At 46.2% G+C, this 23631-nt stretch overlaps 1 protein-coding gene across 2 annotated transcripts; it reads left to right on the forward strand.

The window, feature by feature from the left end:
- Positions 1 to 3055: 3055 nt before the first annotated feature.
- DIPK1C (divergent protein kinase domain 1C) lies at positions 3056 to 23493 on the forward strand. 2 transcript variants are annotated; one of them, XR_012585694.1, is made up of 5 exons: positions 3077 to 3421; positions 8743 to 9420; positions 13243 to 13407; positions 14114 to 14732; positions 15387 to 23493. XR_012585694.1 is itself a non-coding variant. In XM_074576529.1 (4 exons), the coding sequence occupies exons 1-4, from the start codon at positions 3239 to 3241 to the stop codon at positions 14327 to 14329; spliced, it is 1242 nt and encodes a 413-aa protein (XP_074432630.1). In that variant the 5' UTR covers positions 3056 to 3238; the 3' UTR covers positions 14330 to 23493. The 2 variants fall into 2 exon arrangements, 1 of the variants encoding a protein (XP_074432630.1); XM_074576529.1 differs by having other exon boundaries at positions 3056 to 3421; positions 14114 to 23493.
- Positions 23494 to 23631: the final 138 nt, after the last annotated feature.

Below are 23631 nucleotides of genomic sequence, written 5' to 3' on the forward strand. Positions count from 1 at the left end.
CTCACCAGCTTCGTTGCCCTTCTCTGGGCCCGCTCCAGCACCTCCATGTCCTTCTTGTAGTGAGGGGCCCAAAACTGGACACAGTACTCGAGGTGGGGCCTCACCAGTGCCGAGTACAGGGGGATGATCACTTCCCTAGTCCTGCTGGCCACACTATTGCTGATACAGGCCAGGATGCTGTTGGCCTCCTTGGCCACCTGGGCACACTGCTGGCTCATGTTCAGCCAGAATTCAGTCAACACCCCCAGGCCCTTTTCTGCCAGGCAGCTCTCCAGCCACTCCTCCCCAAGCCTGTAGTGCTGCATGGGGTTGTTGTGACCCAAGTGTGGGACCCGGCACTTGGCCTTGTTGTTTCTAACCTGTCTGAAAATAATCTCAGCAAAGAACATCTTTTCAGTTTTCTGCTCTGTTAGTGAGTTGAGTAAACTCACCAGGCAGCGAGACACGTCTTTCACTGCAGGAAGGGACGGGACCAGGCAGGCAAGACCAAGAGGAAAACTGGGAGGTGATGGTGGAGGAGGAGGAGAGAACATCCTTGTTTCTTTCAGTAGCAATTAGAGCAGCTCAGTCATGCCACCTAACCAGATCTGAAATCTCCATACTTTGTTCCTAGCTCAAAGTCAGGAGTAATTAAGATTTTTTTTTCAGAACTATTGTTAAAACACAGATGATACACAGGCAAAATTTCACAGACATGAAATAATAATGCATAATATCCTTTGGGGAATGCTGACACGCAGAGAAGTCAAGATCCACACTTTAAAAAATAAAGTGTAAAGTATATATAGTTTTGGTAGCATCTAAACTATTACACAAGGAGGGAGATATTCTGATGCCTGAGTTTCCCCTACCATCTGTGTCCCTCTTCCATGTGGGACACATCTCCTGCCATCTTGAGATTGTACCAGGCATTGCTATGGCAGATGGGCGTTTTTTCCTCCTCGGTGGCCACGGCAGCTGGTGATGGTTGGCTGTGTTCAAGCCGAGCTGGTTCTCCCTACAGAGGAATGGCTAAGTAGCTCTCCCTCTTGTCCTTCCTCTCTTATTGTCCTTTGAATTTCAAGAAGAACACCCAAAACTGATCAGAGACAGCTTCTGAGAGACTGTATCAGACTGAGAAATGGGATTAAAAGTTTTCAGTTCCCAGTTGCCCGGACAGTCTTTGCGGCTCGCTACATTCCCAAGAAACAGACTGTATCACCAGTGCCTCCAAAGGAAGGTTCCTCTCGGTAAAAGGATCAGGGGGAATAAAAGCAAATATAAAAAGGCTGGCCATAGACAGTCTCTGCAGGTGAAGAAATGAGATAGTGGAGAGAGAGAGAGCAGAACACTGTAACGACAGAAGATGTGGCTAGCGATAACGATTCTGCCTCCGAGACTCTTTGGAGATGAAATTGGTTTTGCTCTTCTTTCAACCCCCTCCCCACTGCCGGTCTCTAGAAAGCTGTAGTATTTTCAGCAATGTTTTTATTTTCCCTTTTTCCTTTCTGCCATACTCTGCCATCTACTCAGAAACTGTATTTCAAGCCCTGCTCCACCACGTAGGGCAGAATTGTCCTGGCCATACAAAAGGTGTGAATAGCAGCAAGTGTGCTGCACCTGTGCTCACCCCCTCGCTCTTCTGAGAGGTAGAATTCCATCATGTCAATAGGCACATCTTCCTTTTTAACACCTTGGACAGGGAGATATTTTTCATTAAGCTGGACGTGATGGTACAGAACACATATCCCTGCACCCAGCTCTCCAACAGTGAACTCTCCCCTTATCACATTAAATTAATTTACTAACAAAGTGCACACCAAAACAACTTACACAAGAGGCACATTAAAATATGTCTATTGAATTTTTCATCAGTTCTCCATTCGTGGGCCAGATTCTGCTATTCTTACTCATTTGGGTAAATAATTTACCCTCTGAGTGGTTTCATTAACTGCAATTCGTCTTCCTGCTATGAGATTGCAAGTAGCCTGAGGTAACCATCCACATAAGGGAAAGAAAATGAATCTGGTCCTTTTTCATGATATCTGACAGTAAAGTTGAATCAGATACCCTTATTACATTGGGCTGTACTTTAGAATATGAATTTTCCCTTTGAAAACTGTGATGGCGAGATGCTATCCAGTGGGAGCCAAGGGACAAAAAAGTGAGTGTGGTGGTCTAAACAGAGACAGGGAACATGTGCACCTGGACTGAGGAAAGGATGCCAGGATCTTGTTTGCCTCATTGGAACAAACATCTGGGGTCTTTGACCCTTTGGAAATGTTAACAAAAATATATGAGAGACTCGCATGGAGCTGACCCCTCCTCAAAGAGGGATGTAGCCGCTGATATTCTCTCTGACGGAGGGCAGGGAGACAATTTATTGTCCCCAACACCCTCAGATCCAGTAGACCCTGGTTTGACAGCATGTTCAGTGGGGCTGCTCTGCTGGCTTTCTCCCCCGGTGGCCGAGGGATCCCGGCCATGGGGTGCCGGGCAGGAGCCAGCCCCCATCCCCGCGGCCGGCACTGGGGCGAGCAGGGGATGCTGTGGAAGCTGCTGGAGAGTCAAGGGGTGACCCACCATGAGGGGACCTGGGGGGTGTGTTAGTGAATGGGCACCTGAGTTGGTTCTCTCTTCCTCCTTTAGCCCAGGGTGGATAGAACTGGAGAAATTACTCCAGAATAAAAAAAAAAATATTTTTTTTTAATATTTTTTTCCCCCCCATTTGACAGTAGGTGAAGTTTTCACCAGAAGGAACCGTCCGTCTCCAGGCTGCCTGGATGGGGAAGGGCTGGTTCCCAGGGCAGCCTCCATCACCCTTCAAAACCCCTTTTATTCTCGGGTGAGAAACTCAGAGGGGGAAGGACGCGGCGGGGGCGGGGGGGGGGCGCGGGCAGGAGCCGCTTGGCACCGGGGAGAGCAGACAAAAGCCGGCGGAACTACGTGGCTTAAATTCAAAAAGGGGCGCTCCGGGCTCCGTAAGGGCAGAACCGGCCCGGGGAGGCGCGGGGGGAGCCCTCCGCAAGGGGGAGAGTCCCCACGCCCCGGGGCCCGGAGCGGCGGGGAGGGGGATGAGGGGGGCGGGGGGGGACACGACAGGACGGCAGCAGCGGGGCGGGGGAAATTGGGCGATGGGCTCCGGCGGGGAGCGGGACAAGCCTGCGAGGGGGGAAACGCGGCGCCCCCGGCCGCCGCCGCCGCTCGCTCGGGGCCGCAGCGGCTGAAGCGTCCGCCCGAACCCGGGCCGGGCGCCACGATGAGGGGCATCCCGGGCTTGAAGCGGCTGCGGCTCAAAATCTGGCGGCGATGCACCCTGGTGCTCCTCCTCCTCTGGGCTGCCTGCTGGATGCTGGTGAGCGCCTTGCTCTTCCTCCTCCACAGGAGCGTCTTCTCCGAGCGCTGCACGGACGAGAAAAGCCGCCGCATCCTGGCGAGGCTGGTACGTGCCCCGGCGGGACAAGGGGCATCCCCCGGCAGGGGGACAGGGGGGAGTGTGTGGGGGGGTGTGCATCCCCGACAGGGTAAAGCGCCGGGAGTCCGATGCGATGAGCCGAGCACCCGCTTTCGGCCGCCCCGCCGGGGCGCTCCTGCCCGGCTCCGTCCCGCCGGAGATGCCGCATCACCGGCGGGGACACGGGGCCACCGGGCGGCGGGGGGGCGGCTGCTTCCCTCCTTCCTTCCTCCCTCCCTTCCCGGGGCAGGTGCAGGCAGCGGGCCGGGGTGCGGGTGCGCTTCCCCGGCGCTTTGGGAAGGGCAGCTCGGCATCCCGCACGCTGCGGAGCGGGACGAAACGTCCGTCCGGGTTTTTGTTTTGTTTTGTTCTGGTTTGTTTGTTTGTTTCGTTTTTGTTGTTGTTGTTGGGGGTTTTTTTTGTTGGTTTTTTTTGTTTTTGTTTTTGTTTTTTTTTTTTAAGTAGCCGAAAAGGTGTTTGTACAAAAGTCGTTTTTCAGAAGCTCCACACAGCTCGTAACGCCTCCTTTACGCCTGGCAGGGGCTGGCATTTAAGATGTAGTTACTCGACATTCAAGAAAGGATTTGCGAGTATTCATTAAAATCTCCCTTAAAAAAAAAAAAAAAAAAAAAGCTGGTTTAGAATTGTGTAGAAAACACTTAGAAAAGAGGAGCAGCGTGGGTTAATGACTTCAGTTCAATTTTGTTTCTTAATTAAGGTATTTGTAGTGCCAAGGGAGGAATCCTAATGGAAATTAGATAATCTGTTACTGCAGCAAGCAAAACCTGATCATAGTTTTTCTGAATTCTGTGTAATGAAGGAAGAGGAACTATAGGCATTGGTCCTGACAGCGTGTTTTTAGTGGCAGTGGGATTCAGTTTCTTTACCCCAGCAGTCAGCTTGAAGTACAGCTGAGCTCGGGATTGCAGCTGAAGGGATGAATCCTGCCCTCTCCTTACGTGGCTGGGAAGAGCAGGGAGGCGAGGAGCTGCAAGGGGCCGCCGAGCTCAGGGAGGTCCAGGCCTTTGCCATCACACTTGCCCGTGAACTGATGGACACAGACTTGTTGCTGTTCTTCAGTTTGGAGAGCGTTAGGCATGTCTTCAAAAGCCCAGGCAGGGATAAGAATTCAGGCGCAAGCTTGGAAAGTTTTCTCCATCGCCGTGTGATAGCTCAGTTTTGGACCCTCCTTCCAGAGGAAGAGCAGCTGAGATTGCTGTGCTCATCTGTTTCCACAGGTGCGTCTTCAGTAGTATCGTTCAGCTGTGTAAGCAACAGTTTTCCCAGATGACGTTAGAAAGGAATTGTCCTTCTAAGTGGAACAATTAGAACATGAGCTCATCTTCCTCAGTCCTGAAACAAGTCTTTATACATCTTCTGAAGATGACATGAGTTTTGCAAGAACAGAAAATGCAACTGATCTATGAAACAAATAATCTGATAGCTTGAGTCTCACGCCTTTTATTAAGCAAAATTCGTCTTCCAAGAAAAACTATTTTACTAGTCACCTGTCGTATTTCCAGTAGGAGATAAGATGAGCTATTTTAAGCAAGTGGGTGAAAATTGCATGGTCATATACGCTTGCAAGTGGTATTTCTGAAGGTTTATTTCCTTCTGTTGAGTACAATGTACATCTGTGCAGCTGTGCACTGCACTGGGAAGGCTGAAGGAGCATTGGGGATTTTGCAGATACCAACTCTAACTCTCCAAAAACCCACTTACTCTTTCCTAACACGGGTCTCATCATCATTTACACTGAACGCACTAAATCACAGTGATCAATTTCTGTTTTCTCTGGAGAAATTAAATAGGTTTGATGCCTTCCAAAACCTTGCTCAGTATTGCATTTACACGGGAGAAGTACTTGATATAAAGGCAGGACTCAGTCTCAGGCCAGACCTACACAAAAGTGATGGTGGTACTGTAAGTTATTTAAATTTATATAAATCCTGAGTGGGGTTTACATTAATTTAAACCTTTACATTAATTTAAACACAGCTTTTTTAATTTCTCTTGAGAAGTGTACAAAGGATATTAAAAATTATGTAGCCAATTTTAAGCAGAAACAGATGAGCGAGTCCAAACCATGCTTGTGTTTGCATTTTTGTGTAGTAGAGCTGCTTTTCTATACGGCTTTTGGCTTAGTATCACTTTCATATTTTAGTTTGAAAAATCTGGCACTTGGTGGCATTCAAAGGGCACTCATTAGGTAAATTTAAAACTGTCTCATCGACAGATCTCAAAATGCAGTCATTAGGACAGGGATGGCAGCGTGGAGGACCACTTCTGGAAGATTTCTTTGGGGAATCAATTATTCTCTTTATCAGCAGTCATCATGATGATATAAAATATTGCATGGTAACGTTTGCAATTAGTGCAAAAGTTCCTGGGTTGGTAAATAAGAAAAAGGCCATCTTTTCATTGCAGGGTAATCCGAATCGCCTGGTCAAATGTTTCCACTTCCCCAAAATGTGTTTTAATACAGTAAAATGCAAGCTAGTGCACCGGGGAGCACAAGAGTACGAGCTATGCCTATAGGATGGAAGACTGTGTTGTAAAACCATATGACTTTGGAAAGGACACAGGGGTCAAATAATTGCTTCAACTTGAACTACCAGTGCAGTCTGTGCCTAAATGGCTGATATGATCGCCAAATGTCCCCAGAAAAGGAGCACTGGGGAAGGGCTGTTGGCTGTCTTTGTGGCACTGGACAACAGCATTCAGTTCTGTCTGTGCTGCTAAGGTCGGTGGAGGGAAAAATAGAGAGAGGAAACAGGGAGGGAATAAAAAGCACAAAAGTCATCTGAGGGCTGAAAAAATAACCATTGTAGTGCTGGGGAGCTAAGCTTGCTCAGTGTATTGTGTTTATGGAAAAACATAAAACACCAGAAGTTGTAATAACATGAGTTATGGAGGACGTGAAGGGTGCAGCCAGTCTTTGCTGGCCTTTTGGGTTGTAATGACAGGAAACCGAGGAGATTTTTAAAGCCCTTAAGCAACTCACAACTCCCTACATTCTGTGAGTAGAGCTCTCCCTGCTCCAGTCGTCTTTCACAGATCCTAGTTTGCAACACACTGTGCAAGTTCAGTGTAAGAACAATCCAACTCAGAGAGTGTCAGATACCACGTTAATAGACAAAGATTTATGGGTTCAAATGGAACAGCGGACAAGTCCTAAACAGCAGCCAGGTTCAAAAATGACTCATCTCCTATGTCTGGGAAATGTAAGTGAGACTATTTTTTCCACAACTACTTTTTCTCATTAATGCCATTAAGAATGACGTGATGGCAACACGAGAAAATAAGCTGCACGTTCACATGTTTGACTGCAGGTCTTCTGGGCATGTGTTCTTCTAGAAGCAAGGGCTCCACGTGTATGGACAGGACCCTCTAAGAGTGAACTTGAGGGACCACAGTAAAATTGTCCACAGGGGCAAGTATTCACCCATGTGGACCCAATTACAGGACTAGGTCCTGTATTCTCTCACTGTAGCAGAAGAAGAGTTAGGTTGTGGTCTTCTCAATAGGAGGGCAGTGATTTTAAATGTGATTATACTTATGCTCCAAACAAAACCCCCCAAATTCCTTCTGTTTGTAATCTTTCTAAAATTGCTCAGAGTTCCAGATGGAAAGAACTGCTAAACCACTTCCGTTGAGAAAAATTACATTTCCTACTTAAAAGGAGAAAATAAATTCGTCTTACATTCATAGGAGCGGATTTGCAAAAGCAAGGAGGTTGGCCTGCGTGCTCTGAAGGCTGTGGACAGCCCAGGGAGTCTGCCTGACCATCCCCTGCTGTGGCTGTGGAGGCAGATGTGTGTGTTTCACACGTGCACACCACCCTGGACTCGGGGGCAGGACATTCATGCCAGAGGTTGCCTACCTGGCTCTCCTTGCTGGCACTGCATGTTCTCATTTGGAGTGTGAGAACATCAGGGTATACATAAATTTTATGCCTGTCTGAACTGCCCTCGGTGAGCTGTTTAGTCAATTTATCACCATCCCTGGATTTTGGACTTAATCCTCCACCCATTCCCCAGTGTGTTGTTTAAGGTTGGACTCTGAACGTTGCCTGGCATCCAGAACGTATTCCTCTGGTGCACACCTCAGAGACTGTCCGAAGAAAATACATCACTTGAATTTTATGATCGTATTTTCTGTGTGTGTAACAGCAAGTCATAAATGAGGTGGGGGTCAGGCTGCCGTTGCAAGTACTCCACATGCAGGGGGAGCTGCCAACTGGTTTGAATGAAGGTTCAAATGCCAGAAAGCAATGAAGAAGGCTGACGCTGTCAAGCCGCCTCCCAGGTGTTTGGCTTTCTACACCACCACAGTCTATTCCCCTTTCACCAGAGACCTCTGATCATCCCCTCTACTGATTCACCCAAAGGAGTCCCTGCAGCTGCACTTTTGAATGCCCGTAGGAATATATCGACTGCCTACACTTTTGGAAACGATGGTATGGAAACAATTATGGGTTGAAGGAAGGGCTGGTGAGGGAATCCTTGCAGTTCTTGTACGAATTTGCAGTGACCACGTGACTATCAAACAGCAGTTCCCATGTTTCCATGGGCTGATATTTTTCCAGTTAAGAAAAAACAAAGTATTTGAGCAATTCATATTAAATATGTCACTTCTGATAATTACATATGAAAACTGGAAAAGTAATCTTGTCCTACAGCATTTACATATTTAAAAATTCCAAAAAGTTCTTGTCCCACGAGGCATTGGGTGCAACCTCTGTGTTTCCTGGTAGTGCAGAAGGAGGTTCTTGCAGCTTCATTCAGGGCATGTTGAGTGCAAGTTTGAAACACTGTGGGCTGTGGAAGGTCCCAGCAATCCAGCTACCTATGGATTTTCCTGTAAGTTAAGTGGCGATGTCTCAGTTACGCTGCGCTGAACCTTCCAGAGAAGTCCTGAATTACACTGGAAGTTATCTCTTGTGCCTTAAAGTGTTGCAGCCCAGAATGTCACATAGCACAGCCAAGTGTGTTCAAAGCTAGTCTCACTGAATTCATATGTGGCAAGAACTTTAGAGTAACAGGTCATCTAGTCCATTTCCTTGCCCCAAAAAAGCCTGTCCTTTACCACCTCAAGAATCCCTGTTTTGAAGCAAGACTCCCCCTGGTAAAAGGTCTCTAGAGACTTCTGAAAAACCATTGAATAACGCGATGGCTGTAGGAGGTGTGTACTTGCAGTACAACCACTGCTGCAAGACTCTTGAGCTTAGGACTATTGCTGATTCTTTTTCTTCTAAGTGGTCCACAGGTGTATGGTCCTGCTATGAATATTCTGCTCTTTCACTCCAGTGTCTTGACTACAGCAGCGGAGCCCTGACTGGTGACCTCTGTGAAGACCTGTGTGTGGCACAGAAGCTGGTATACAAACACTGCCTTTACTATGACAGAGGTAAGAAGGTCATCCAGGCTGACTGGAGAGGCCAGCCCATCATCCTGAAATCCAAAAAGGAAATCTTCTCCAGCTACCAGCATCTCAGTATGCTAGAGGAGGTGGAAACACAGGATATTCCTGAAACGGAGCTTCTGCTGATGGTAGCCTTGGAGGTCAAAAATGTCCTGGGGCTAGAACTGTCTAACAATACCATGGGGCCCCTGTGGACAAGGAAAAAGGGACCACGTTGGAAAGCACAGGTGGCCAGCATGTGGTCCTTGCTCCAGCAGGAAGAATATATCTACTTCAGTTTGCTGCAGGACTTCAGCAAACACGTACTACGAATTATTGGCTCTTGTGGACACTTTTATGCTGTGGAGTATCTCACAGCTGGACATGCCTGGCACAAAACTCTTTTTCCCTTGGAAAACGTGGTCGGTCCCTCCCTTGCTGGCCACAGCAGCAGGGTGAGAGCCATCATTGACATTGCACTCAGCTTTCTGGACATGGTGCAGCATTTTGATAATGATTTCTCTCACCGACTTCACCTGTGTGACATCAAACCAGAAAACTTCGCTATCAGGCACGATCTCACGGTAAGCTGGGTCTTAGGGGTGGGGTGGCATTGCGGCAATTTGAGGTCAAATTCTAGTGTGAAGGTCGCTGTGTAAAATTGACGCTCCCCTCCTTGTACAACTTTTGGCCATGTTTTTGCAAAACAAATGCATTTACGAGTTACAGGGGAGCTTCTCTACTGCTTTTCCTCTTTGTAATATGTGCAGCCACTTTTCAGAGCGCTAAGTCCATCTACTTGTTTTGAGAATTGCTTTCTCAGTTCTGGTTTGTTTCACCTCCAAAAAGGCACCACCACCGAGAGAGTCCCTCGGATGTTCTGAGGGATGCCTCATGAAAGCAAGGAGATCTCAAAAGATGTAAATGAAGCTGTAATTTGAGTCACCGTAACTATTTCTGGTAGCGATGCTGAAAGGAAAAACTGAATTTGAAAGCTAAGGCTGAATTCTGTAGCCTGACACAAGGGGAACTCCCCCCATCCAAACACATCTTTGTGCTTTAGTCTTCAGCTTATCTGGTCTGGAAGTGATCCAAGGACAGTGACACGAAACTCCCTGGTACTTTTACTGTTTGACTTTTCTTTGTACAGCTGTAACTCAGACCTGAATAGCTGTGTGTGTTTCCTAAGTAGTGATGTAGCTCAGCACCAACTTGCCCAATGTATCTCCCATTCATCCTGCCAGCAGAAATCCCGCTGGATTCGGTGGGAATTGTGTGTAGGGACTGGAGGCACTGCGCAGTAAGTAAGTGTTTGAAGCAGGCTCACAATTTGCAGAGGCATCGGTGGAGTTTCTGCACTGAGTGAACATAAAGCATTTTCAGAGGCTTGAATCAGTGCTCGCTGAGTGCTAATGTAACCCTCACATCTTCAGAGTGCTAGACAAACATTGCCTAAACATATAGCCATTAAGAGCAATTAGTGTGCTTCCCCTTCACCCTTCCTTTCCCTCCCACTGTTTATTCAGGTGCAATAGAGCAGCTGAACTGGGAACGGGTGAGGAGCTACAGCGAGATGCTGGAAAGCATACCAGTATTTAGGCGGTGAGGTAGGGCAGGGATTCCTCAAGGCAGGCTTTGCCTGCCTTTTTCAGTCAGTCACACTGGCTGTGACTGCCGGTGGCTGGGCACACACCAGAGCATCTGTTTTACAGCCTACTTACAGGAAAAGAGATTTTATTTAGGAAAAGAGAAAGAATATTTCTTGAGTCTTTCCTTACGAGTCCTTTTGATGAGGCTTGCTTGTCTAGGACCCTCTCATGACTTCTGGGGTCCAAAGAGACAGCAATCACCTTCAGGTATAGGAAAGTACTCTAATTTAGTCTTTTCTAGGATAATTAATTTTAAAAAAAAGTGAGTTGCCGCTCACGCATGGCTTTCCCAGTTGTACAATACTGATACAACAGCCTGTTGGTACCATCTGTTACCGCCCCACTGGGCTGGGGGACGAGAGATACACACAGTCAGAAAGCTGCAGCGGGGGAACAGACAGAGCTTCTGATCAGTGAAGAAGGAAGGAGAGTGAGAAGCAGAAACTCTAGGTGCTTTTATCAACCAGTTCTAGAACAGGGACACAGCAAGGTGGCCTCTTTTTTGTCCCTCATGGTTGCTTTAAGCAATTTTTTCACTTGCTTGTTTCTTGTCCTCTGCCTAGGATAATAACTAACACCCATAATAGTAGCGCTATTCCTCGTCTCAGACTGCTAATGCCCAAAGAAATGTGCCTGGAGTGCAATAGTTTCACTTTGAGGATTATTTTCAAATGGTGGGGATAAGCTTCCAGCCCTCACTCTGGCCTTGGCAGGCTGTTCCTGCAGCACAGAGAGGAGAGATCCCTGCCTGGTAGATCATCCAGGGGAATTTTAAGCTGCCATGGAGCTGCATAAGGGGCAGAGTTGGAAGGAGGTCTGGCTGAATATACAGTGCTCTGGGAGAGCTTCCTCTTTTACCAGCGCCTCAGAGACAACTAGAAAGATTACAGCACCTTAAACATGACTTTAAATCAGGTCAGGAGCCAAGCTGGGTCCTTGCTACATTTCCTTCAGCACCTTCATCATCAATTACAATCATAACAACCCCCACCAAAATGTAGCTGTTTATAGGTGGAGCGTCACCCAGATCTATCTTCACAGGGTCTGGCTGGATGCCCACACATTTTTGTAACAGATGATGAACTTCAGTGAAACCACCGAACCCTTTGGCAGCCGCATGTTTGGGATCCAGGGCTGTTTTTTCTTAGCGAGCAATTGATCAGATGATTGTCAAAGGTGCTTGGTGCTGGCAGAGACCCCACCAGGGAGCTGATGCAGCGGCCCTAGGACAGGGGGGAAGCCCTGCACCGCTTCTGCTGTCTCTTCTCCAAAGAAATGAGCAGCAAAACTGCAGAAAGCTTAAGGAAGTAAAGAAGAAAAGGAAAAAAAAAAAGTTGCCTGTCCAAACGTGTGAAATTCCTTAGGCTGCGTCATCATTATCAAGCTCTCCAAGAAGCTTAAAAATACTTGAGTTTTTAAGCTATACCTCATCTCTTTAAGACTTCTTCCCTGGGGAAAAAGGAGTAGAATAAAATGAAGATTAGACCATGTTCTTTCTTTTGCCTGTGGAAGGTTTATTTGGCCTTCTACCAGACCAGACATCTTTAGATCCTGGGGTTGATCCAGCTGCTGCTCCAGCCACGCAGCTCAGCTTCCCCTCTTATTTGGGAGGTCAGATCTTAAAAACAGGACCATCCTTTGAGCCCAAGTAACTCTGCTTTGTCCAGTTCCCAGGCATTTCCCTCCATGAAAACGTGTGTCAGCTGCTGCAAGGGAGCGTCCCTGACCCCGACTGTCCAGTGTTAAGCGCAGCTTGGAACGTCCACTGGGTGCTGCATCCATGGCGCTGACGGCAGGCTGCCTTCACTGTGGTCACCCACAGCTTGTCGCACGTCAGCCAGCTGCCAGCCCACTAGTGGCATCCTTTCTTTCCCTCTTTATTGCTGTGATTTTTTAGAGTGAGTATTCACGGGTGGAGTGGCGCTGGCAGAAACTGAGACTACAGCCCTCCGGTCCCAGAATGGTCTCAAACCTAGCACGGGCAGCAGCTCCGCAGACATCTTTGTGCTGCTTATTCACTTGTGTCAGGGTGAGAAAATGGATTGATCCCTTCAGTCCTTGCTTTTTCTGCTGAGACCACCTGCTGGCTGGACTCTGTTATGGAGCATATGTCTGGACAAGTGGAACAAGAACCATGCACAGTAAATGAGTCGAACCACGGCGAACAGGACCGGGCAAAGCCAGTCCTGGCTTTTCAGCAACGTCAGGGATCTCTTTCTACAGCTGAACAGACGCAAACCCACTGAATGCAACGGCAGGTTTGCAGGGGCTGTAGCAGGTGCGGGTACTTCTGCCCATCCCACTGCTCCTCTCCACAATGATAAAGTCAGGGGTTCAGTCTGAATGGTGAATTTGAAATTACACTGTCTGGGCTGTGGATAATTTGGCACCATAATATAATTAAAAGGTGGAGGTGCTATCTGCATAAGCTGCAATAACAAGTAGATCAATCTTCAAGTTGGATTGTCGCGGTGTAAGGCAAATGAATCCAGTTGACCCCAGGGACACATATTGTCCACAGATAATTTTCCCTTTCCTGGTGTTGTAAGCATTAGCTGGTTTTGTTTAAGAAGTGGTATTCATAAAACTAGCGCAGCTCAGTTAAGCGAAATAAAGCCCTTTCATTGTGATCCCAGTTCCCCACTGGCAGATGCTCTCAGCACAGCATTTCCAAAAGCAAGCAGCACAGGAATGCTTCCTCAGCCCTGTCCCACAGGCTGTGCCGTGCCAGATCTGATGGCTTGTTTTGATCCACAGGTGGTGGCCATTGATGTGGATATGGCCTTTTTTGAACCCAAAATGAGGGACATCCTCGAACAGAACTGCACACGAGATGAAGATTGTAATTTTTTTGATTGCTTTTCAAAATGCAACCTGAAAATCAGAAAATGTGGAGCACAGAGAGCCAATAACAACTTGCAAGTGAGTAGACACAGCTGCTTTATGCATCCATTTCTTTTAAAATCCCATTGACTATAAAATGCATGGTATGTACTAGCAGACTGTGAGATGAAGACAGTCGGGTTTTTAAACGTGGCCACGTAAGTGCCAGTTCCATTCGGAAATCCCACCTTAGAGCATGCAAACAGACCGTTGTATTCAGTAGTGTTTATCTGCCACGTTTTCATGTAGCTGTTAGCCCAGTGCCTCAGACAGGGGAGTGGAGGAACCAGGAGCAGGGGACTGTCATTACTGTCTCCACTGATGGCAAAGTTGTGGCTGTCCACCGGTAAGCAGTGGGGGGTTATGGCTGCGATTCTCCACTCTGCAGGTGTAGGATCTGGATGTAGTGGAGAGAGGAGTCTGGGCTCTGGGATGGGTGTCTTATGGCTCACCCTACTTGTGCTGGTGGGTGGTATTAATGCAGCGGAGAGGTGGCCTTTTGGCTGCTTCTCCCTCCCCCTCCCCCTCACCATTTGTTATGCAGAAGTGCAAGAGCAGTCTGAGAAGAAGCGGGGTTCTGCAGCTGGAGTATAGCCTTTGTGGATGCTCCTGTTCCATACCTTCCTCTTGGAATGGCTGGTGGCATTTTGGATTCAGGCGACATTTTGCTACAGCCCCAGAGGAGCAGCAGGGCATTAGTTGTAGCTCCTGAAAGACGACAATCTGCTCTTTTCCCTTTCCTCAGGTAATTTGTGACAAAATATTCCGTCGCTGGTTTTCCCCACATCTCAGAGGACCGTTGGTTTCCTTCCCCCTGCAGCTGCAGCTGCAGAAGGCAGTGCAGGAGTGTGCCGAGCCGCGGCACATGGACGCTGCCGGGCACCAGAGGACTCTGAAATCTCTCTCCGAGTTATACCACCTGCTTCGGGTCACTCGGCGAGAACTGCAAAGGGCAGAGTAGACACAAAAGGCAGAACTGCAAAGGCCACGTCCCAGACACTGCTAAGGGAGGCTGTATGTGAGGCAGCCTGTGCTCGGCTTTCTCTCTCCCTCTCTCTCCTCCCTCCCACCCATTGTATTACATTCACAGCGCAGAGATTGTTTTTCCCCCATGCAAATGAAATTAATGGCTGCAGGTGCAGCACGTCCTGGTAATATCCTTTCAAGTGTAAAAATTGTTTCACATTTTACCTGGATTCTCTCCTTGCTTATTTTCCTGAGCGGGCGCCAGCCCTCTCCATCAGCATTCAGCACATCGTTTGCTCACCAAGAGCTGTAGTCACTGCTCAGATAGCATCTGTCGGAGTGCTGTGGTCAGGGTGAGGATGCATTTACGTACGGATGGTGCTCTGAAGAAGAAAAGGGTAAATGCAGTAAAACTAATATCAGTAGTTAAAATAACGGGGGGAGTGGGTGCGGCTAAGTATGTGCATGGTGTTTGTTTTCGTTTCTCCGTAGAGTGAGTTTTTTTTAAAAGTAGGGACAGAGTGTTCTGTGTGAAAAAAAACCAACCTCAAATAGGGAAATGTATTGCCACATGAGCGAAGAGTTGTTTTTGTAGAAAGCAGTCCTTTCTGGTGTCCCCAAATGCATTTTCTTTGGTGTGTTGCATTACCTGTGCCATAGCTAACTTTCTGCAGAGAAATTATATGAAGGTACTTAGGACTTTTCTAGAGCAAAATAATTACACCCTTGTTGAGTTCCCATGTGGGTACTCATATTCTGCAGCTGAGAGGTATGAATAATGCCACTGAATTTTCCCATGTGAACAAGCCCTCAGGCACTTGAACATCAGAGCCCTTGATAAGAAGCACTCCTTTGCCAGAGAGCAGATTTACCCAGGAATGCCAACAATCTGTCCTTTGCACTGAAGAGAACAATATCCAGACACAGAGTTTTCCTACACGGTATTTTTTAATGAACAAAATGAAAATTTTCATAAGAATTCATTATCTTGTAATCAGTTACATGAATAAAGATGCCTAGATTAACTTAAAATCATTAACTTTGCTTTTCAGACGTGTGTAGCTGTGGCTGGAGAATCTTAACACGTGGGTTCAGAAGACATTGCATATATTTAGGCCGAATACTGGGCAATATACCCATCAGCTGGTTTTGAAATGAAGACATTAAAAACTCCACAAACAAAAAATAAACCAACACCCTGTGACAGCCCTCAGCTCAGAAGGACTCTTCAATATTAAGACTAACAATACTGGTTTGTGGAAGTGAGACACATAACAGCACTTAATCTTTTTCGTCTTTATATCCCTCAGCCTTATGACAGCCCTGAAGGCTGTGCGCACTAATTATACTTAAACTTCCAATTTCTGGAGTGATTCTTTAAAGTGATGTTAAAGACTGCCTGTGACTAGAAAAATGTGAGCTGCTTAGGAGACCTTGACAGTTATCCAAAACTAGCTCAAATTTTCAAACTAGTGCTAGTTTTTTTCTGTTTCTTGCCATAAACCACTGTAATTTTAAAAATCACCCAAGCCCTCAAGAAGCTCAAAGGGAGGGAAAGGTCGGCTGCCGTGCCTGAGGCTGTGCCGAAGACAAGCTGCTGCTAAACTACAGCTACAGTTTAGGAGCTCCTGAATGGTAAAGTTGTTCTCAGTCCCCTCTTCTCCTCTAACCAGGGAGACAGACAATGTTTCAATGCTTTAAGATCATCCTTTGCAAAAGCAGGAAGGAAAAGCAGAATAAGAAACCCAAATTCCAGAACAAGACCTGTTACAAAATCGTGAAATTGATAGAGGAGAAAATAATTAAGGATAGAATCAGATTACGGTAAAGAGTTGGAGGCAGGTAAAGTATCAGAGTGAAGATGAGGAAAAAAGTGATGAAGGAGAAATAGCAAAAATGAAGTAAAAAATATGGCCCACTTTTTGAAAACTTGATTTATGATTGGATAAACTGTCATTTAGTCTGAGGAAGAAGAGACTGAAGAGAAGCACAGTAACATTCTTTAGAAACAGAAAGTGGCTGGTAACAAGAGAGTAGGAGCGAACTGCCCTGTCCAGATTTCCTTGGTGGATGTGACAAGCAATGAGCTTAAATTGTAGCAAGGAAAATTCAGGTTAGACATTTGTTACAGGCTTTCTAATAGTAAGGAACAGTGGAGCTATGGAATAGATCATTTGGGAAAACTTCAGACTTCATAAGTTGTGATTTTTGACTACGGGCAAGAGTGAGTGCCTGTCAGGAATGATGTACATGCAGTTATGTCGATGATCCTGCCTTGAGGTAGCCTTTTATCCCCAAGTCCTGTGATTTTGTTCTTACCAGCTTATGTCTGTGCTCTTGCCGCTCCCTCACAACAAAATCCACCCTTTCGAGACACAGAGATTGGTAACTCTCCTTTACTTTATATGTGCAAATCTGTGGGGTCCCTGGGGAGGGGAAGGCACAGAGATCTCCAATTGCGCAAATGATGCGGCAGACCCTGGTGGTGTGATCAGGGTTTGCGTGTTCCCCACACGGCCTCCCTACTGAAGGCACTCATCTTTGCTAGGTCAGGAGCAACTCAGTATATACCCCAAATGCTCCTGGGGATCCTGGAGATCTTATATATTATCGCTCTCCTGTTTCCCTCCTGCCTTTCATTCTTTCCTCCTTCCCAAGCCCAGAGGGTACCATCAGGGAAAGGCCAGCATCACGTAGACACTCAGTGCTTTGCCACAGTGTCCACCATGTCCATGCTCCACCACGGCAGGACCCCCCCGCCCAGTTTCAGATTTGCATTTCAAAGAGTCAGGTGAAATTTCTGTTGGAAGTGATGTTTCAGTTTTAAAACAGGTGGGAAAAAAGATAGCAAAATGAAGCCTGGTGGCAGCTTAAACGTGGGTGGAATGTCACTCTGCTCAGAATGTCCTTCTCCTTGGCAGGATTTAGGAAGGGAAGCTGCCTTTGACAGATTTCTCCAAACCCCGAGGGCCTGGCTGCAGCCACCTCCACCTGGCAGGGAGCTCCACCCCCCACGCCACACAGTTTCCCAGGTCATTAAGTTTCACTTCTCCTTTTCAGAATAGACAATAATCCTCAGAAACCTCTCAAGAGCGGCACAAATGGGTTATTTGTACTTGGCTGGGCTGTGAGATTGCGTATCAGTTCCGTACCAGTTCCGTCTGGCTTTGGTACACCTTCACCGTGGGTGGAAAGACAAGGAGAATCTGACAGGCTGTGTGAACACAGGGCTTGATTCTTCACTGCCCCCCGTGCACCTGGTAAAGTCACTAAAACCTGGGAAATGGGAGAAAAAATACCACCAGTGAAGCAAGTGAAATATTTCAACTTACTTAGCACAGGTACCAATGATCAAACCAGGAACAAAACAGTAGTCGTGCCTTTATCTCCCTGGGACAGAAAGAAAAGAAAATGAAGACACTGGTTTAGTCGTCACCTTAAGGAGGCAAGTACACACCGCAGTCATTTAAGACTGTTATTATTTTACACCCATGTTTCATGGTGGAAATGTCTATACAGGTGTTTGAGGAGAAGAACTGGGCTCACAGGGCCCGGTGCCCCCTTCCGACAGAGCACTTTTCATACCGCCTTGGCAGCGCTGCCCACCAAAAATAGCCCTGGCATGAAGAGACACCCAGCTGGCTCCTGCTTCGGAGGCCACGGCCAGGTCAGGATGGTGTTGAATGAGAGTCCTGTGTGCTGCCGAACCCGGGCTGCTGGCACCGTGTGTCGCAATACCACTGCCAGCAGCGGTCGCTGGGAAATTCTGCAGTGAGGCATTCCTGGGCTATGGTCAGAAAATAAAAAGTTGTCCAAGATGATATCATGCACTATAAGAGTCTAATTAAAAGAAACAAGACACTGAAACCCTCAGTTTAAAATGCTTTTGAAGTTAGTTTTGAAAATGTCTAACATATTCAGTTTTGGCAGTTTCTATATTGAAGAGTCTGCAAGTTATTTCCCTAATTTTAGTTAATTCAAACTGAAAAGGTTTGCAAAGTAAAAAGATGAGGATTGAAATTAAAATTTAAAAAACAATGTTTTGTCTGACCTACGCAGTAAGGCTTGTTAGCGCGCTCATCACTTTCTGGTGTTTACTTTTCATCCCAATTAAGACAAGAAATTTTATGAAAGCTCAAAATCTTCTGCAGAGACTTTTTCACCTAGCCCCATTGGTCAGATCCAGAAAAGAGGAGGTCCACATATAGTTTTTGAAGTCACCTTTGCTTCCCACTTCATTCCTGTGTACTGCTTGTGCTGTGAACTTTGGCTGCAATGGTTTCTGCTTCATTTCTCTCACTATCAGGTATCTTCAAAGCTCCTGCCTACTGGCATCCCTGTTTGGTATCTAGTTCATCACAGCTTTGTGAAATCATAGACTACATAGACTACATAAGATTCTTCACGCTGTTCATCCCCTCCATATAAAAAGATGACGCCTCTCATACAGGTTCATTAACAGCATTTGCCTGCACTGGGAATGGCCACTTAGTCCTAGAAGTCTGTTCCCGTTCAATTGATCTCAGCCCCATTTCTTTGCTCGGTCGGTCTGTTCCTGAATCCTTTTCACCCTATAAAAGTGACACTACCTCTTGATTCATTTCTACCACTTGCTGCGTTAGTGCCTTACTCAGCAACTTGCTCCCCGTATTTATGGCTCTCTGTGAAACAGGAATGGCATTAAGTCATTGTTTATTCCTTCTTTGCATCTCGGTTAGCAGCACGTGCTTCAGCTCTGCAATAATCTAAATACACTGTCTGTTCCCACATTTTACAAGAGGTGACTCCAGTCGGAGGTCTACTTCATCATCTTTAGGAGAAAGAAATTCAGCCCTTTGCTCAAGATTTTCATAGAACATCTACTTCTTAAATGCAGATTTTTCTCCAATTGGCATTGCGTGCTCTGCAAAAACATCTGCAAGCAATAGTCCTGCACTAGGGCAATGATGTGAGACAGAGCAAAACTCCTTGCCCCACAGGATTTACGTGGTCTCCCTTGTGTTTTGAGGTTGACTTCATGGTGACTAACCCAGAACAGCAGGTCATTGCTATAGACACAGCTTTTCATATAGAGACTACTGCTCCCTAGTGTCGATTCACGGACCATCCCACCACCGAGAGCATTCAGATTCATTGCTGGAGGCAGCACTACAGATAACAACAGATATTTGGGACTGGGGGAGAAGAGAGGGAAGGGTTTGGTGTAGTTTGATTAGAAACATTGTCTGAATGAAATGCTTCCTACAGGTGAAAAAAGGGATCATGAACTTGAAGGAGTTAGGGACTCCTCACTGATTTTTTTTCCTTTGTTAAAAAGAGGCCCAAGCTGCCCTATTTATTTTTCATGTAGTTTAAAAAAAAAAAAAAAAAAAAAAAAAAGCAATAAGGAAGCCACATACCATGTTGCCTATCTTTCAGCAGATCATACTGTTGTATGTAATGGGCAGGAAGGTGATAAATTGCAGCTTTTAATGAGTATCAGGCTGTAACATCGGAGCCTTGCGGTTGTAATATCAGTTTACACATCTGGCCAACCAACTGTAAAAAAAGCCTCATAACCAGTATCGGTGGAAGCATACAATCAGATTAGCCATTTTGGCAGATGCTGTCGGAAGCCTAGTAGGACTGAACAGTGAAAACCCTCTGTGGGGGCTGACCTGCAGTGTGTCCAAGCAATAAGCAGAGTCACTCTGCAGGAGCCTCAGTCGCTGCCGCTTTCCTGGATCCTCCTCAGTGAAATCAGGAGAAAGGCTGCTAGGCTTTCAGTAGCAGAAAAAGGCAGCAACATGGAGCAAGGCAAAGAACGAGTTGCTTGGAAGAATGAAAATCCAGGACAACTGAACTCAGAGCTGAAGCTAATAAGAGACCCCATACTGAAAAATCAGAGAACCTCAATAAATTGATTGGGAAAAAAATCCCAAACACTTCTACTGTAGTTCTTTAAAATAATAATAATAAAAAGAACAGCAACACAGGGGAATATAGTGCAGGCATCTCCAAAGCCATTTGTTGTATGTGTCTAAGGATCTGTCAAGTAGACAGTGGAGTTGTATAATGATGCCTGCAGCCTAAAGGCTAGACAGAATAAAATAACTTAGCAAGAGCTTTCAGAACTACTATTTACATAAATGCAGAAAACTGCCCTAATTAGTAACAGCCTATGTCAGCCAAAAAAGGGAGAAAGCAGGGCTTTCCTCAATAAAAGTGCTATTATGTGTATAAACTGAAGTATGGCAAGATGTTGAAACCCCTGAAAGGCTATGATCTATAATCCTGTGGTTTGTTTAAAGTTTTGATCCTGCCGGCTTGGGCCCATAAGCAGCAGAGCGATTGCTTGAGCTCCTCTAAACTCCATGATTATTAGTGCCTTCTGCAATATACTTTGGAGATCCTTTTTTTTTTTCTTTTGTAAACTTGAGGGGCTTTTTCCTGCACTACAAATGTGCCTAAGTGGTGATGGCAGCCAGAAGGACGTGCATACGATCCAGTGCATAATCACTTCCACAAGCATCAGCTGCTCGTGCTTTCAAGATACATGTAATCCAAGCTGGAGACTGTTGTGAATACCTCTCATTTTCCCTTGCTGGTTCCTTAGCGGTTTGCTTGTAGCTAGTTAGAAACAGAATCCCCCCGCCCGTCCTGCTTAAATTGGTTATAATCTCTCCAAGATTCGTGCTACAGCAGGAAAAGACCCAACTATTGAGTTCAGGATGGGTTCATTCTCTTAAAGGTACGACGTTCAAAGCTGCAGGAAAGAGCAGAGGTTCATTTTTGTTTCTAAAGAAGAGGTTCTCTGGCTAAATGTAAGTAGCTGAAAAAAACAGACATTTCAACCGATATCCCATGTACATTTATGAGTTGACATTTGCCTGTATTTGCATAATTTATAGCCCTCTGCTTCTTTCCCATTCAAAAGAAAATTAAAAAAGAAGAACGTGTTTACTACTCCAAATTTCACATGTACGCCAATTACTTCTTTTCCATTTCTGTGTCGGACATTTCAGGTTGTATCACCATCCTTAGGAAATAGATTTTTTTCCATTATCTCAAGTTAGTGAATATCTGGAAAAATACAGTTCTCCATTTTTCTCTCGTTCAAGGGTTATTAAGCAGCATTCTAATCTCACAGAGAGTTATCAGTGGCTAAATATTTATTACAGGAACCAGGGCCTGATTAATGGACTCAATGTCTAACAATGACTAAATAAATATCCATGTAGTTACTCCAGTGAATTTCGCTTTTAATGTAATGGTACCAGTATTATAGAATCATAGAATGTGTTGGGTTGGAAGGGATCTTTAAAGGTCATCTAGTCCAACCCCCCTGCAGTAAGCAGGGACATCTTCAACTAGATCAGGTTGCTCAGAGCCTCATCAAGCCGGGCCTTGAATGTCTCCAGGGATGGGGCATCTACCACCTCTCTGGGCAACCTGTGCCAGTGTCTCACCACCCTTGTTGTAAAGAATTCTTTCTAATGTCTCATCTAAACCTACCCTGCTCGAGTTTAAAACCATTGTCCCTCGTCCTATCGCTACACGCCCTTGCAAACAGCCCCTCCCCAGCTTTCCTGTAGGCCCCCTTCAGGTACTGGAAGGCTGCTATAAGGTCTCCCCGGAGCCTTCTCCTCTCCAGGCTGAACAACCCCAACTACCTCAGCCTGTCTTCATAGCAGAGGTGCCCCAGCCCTCTGATCATCTTCGTGGCCCTCCTCTGGACCTGCTCCAACAGGTCCATGTCCTTCTTGTGCTGACGGTTCCAGAGCTGGATACAGTACTCCAGGTGGGGTCTCACAAGAGCAGAGTAGATGGGCGGAATCATCTCTCTCAAACTGATTCTAGATTACATATGTACAAGTAAGTGCTTTGCCAATGTTTTGTTCAGATATGTTTTCCTGTGGATTGAGACTACAGCTGACTCTTGGCAAAACTGCATATCCAGACTGGAACACAGAGGAACAAAAAATAACCTTTATAAACTTATATCCATGGCCTTTTTTCTAGTCGTCATATTCAATTCTTTGTGGAGTAAAGGCAGGGTGTGTGCACACAGATACTCATGCAGCTATTTGCTGAACTGTAACTTCATGTAACAAATGCTGAGTGAATGGTCTACAAAGGCCCAGTATTTTTATTTTTCCTATTATATTCTGTATAAACTGGGAAAATGCAGAGTAATTAGCAATATGAATGAACACCACGCAGCATACAGAAATAATGAAAAGTTAATGGAATGCTTAATGAAATTCTGCATTTTTACCCGTTGATTTCACTGAGCTTTCTTAAGTGATTAAAGAGTTAAATTTGTTGGATCAGATTCTAGTCTCCAACTCTTAGAAAATATCGGATGAACAGCATTACATTAGCCAAAGCAATATCACCGAAGAGCCATTAGATAATGCAAGTATACTGCATGAATTTCCATTGCCATTTCATTAGATATCTCTCAAAAGCTAAGAAATGAAGCCAAGAACTGGACAGGACAGTGGTAACACCACCGAAATGCCTGCAAATGGACTCTACATTAAAGAGCAGGGACACATCTTCGGTCCTACCTCATTCTTTTTGCATTTGTTTTCCCTTGCATATGTTCTCAGATGAATTCACATGTGATACTAGTGTGTTTTAAGGCTCAAGTTGGATTTACACCAGCATAACTCACTGGCATATTGGTGTGTGCTCTTGATTCATGTCAGTGGGAGACCAGGAGCTCCTTGCATTTTAAATGGGCAGAGGTAGGAGTATATGAGCAATAAACTCATTTAATTAATGTAAGAATACAGAATTCTCACTATAGTCCAGTGCTTTTTCTTCTTTCCCCAGCTGTAATCTCGGTGGAAAGGACGATGCGTGGCTATGCCATCTCAGAAGCGACTCCGGGATGTCCTCAAGGACCATGGCAGAGTCTATCACGATCGCGCCACAGATGCTGGCCCAGCAATGGTGCCTGGCACGCTGGCGATGGGGACATGGCTTCGCTCACACCTCAGCCACCTCCTCTCGGCTCTAGGGCAGGGCAGGGAGCTCAGGGGCACGGGGTCTTCTGTCCTCCACCTGGATGATGAGCAGATAGATCAAGACAACCTGCTGGTTGAAGGCTGTAGCTCAGCCCCTCTCCTCTGACAGTGCTGATCATTAGGGCAATGAGTTACCAGCATTCGTTCTCCCAGTCCTGGAGTGTGAGCTCATTGGGAAGTAACAGCCACTTCTCTAATGGGGTGCTGGAGGGCGAGTCTCTAGCACTGTTCCCAGTGCTGTGGTGTCTCCTCTGGGAAAGTCACTCTCATAACTGGGGCCCTT

This window comes from Larus michahellis, chromosome 2, assembly GCF_964199755.1.
Source record: "Larus michahellis chromosome 2, bLarMic1.1, whole genome shotgun sequence".
Classification (NCBI taxonomy): Eukaryota; Metazoa; Chordata; class Aves; order Charadriiformes; family Laridae; genus Larus; species Larus michahellis.

What these genes read in the sequence shown, in the direction of transcription:
- DIPK1C (XM_074576529.1), top strand. Translation starts at nt 3,239, where the DNA reads ATGAGGGGCATCCCGGGCTTGAAGCGGCTGCGGCTCAAAATCTGGCGG. An exon ending in CTATCAGGCACGATCTCACG is followed by an intron (nt 9,421 to 13,242) that starts GTAAGCTGGGTC and finishes TTTGATCCACAG; the next exon opens with GTGGTGGCCATTGATGTGGA. An exon ending in GAGCCAATAACAACTTGCAA is followed by an intron (nt 13,408 to 14,113) that starts GTGAGTAGACAC and finishes CCCTTTCCTCAG; the next exon opens with GTAATTTGTGACAAAATATT.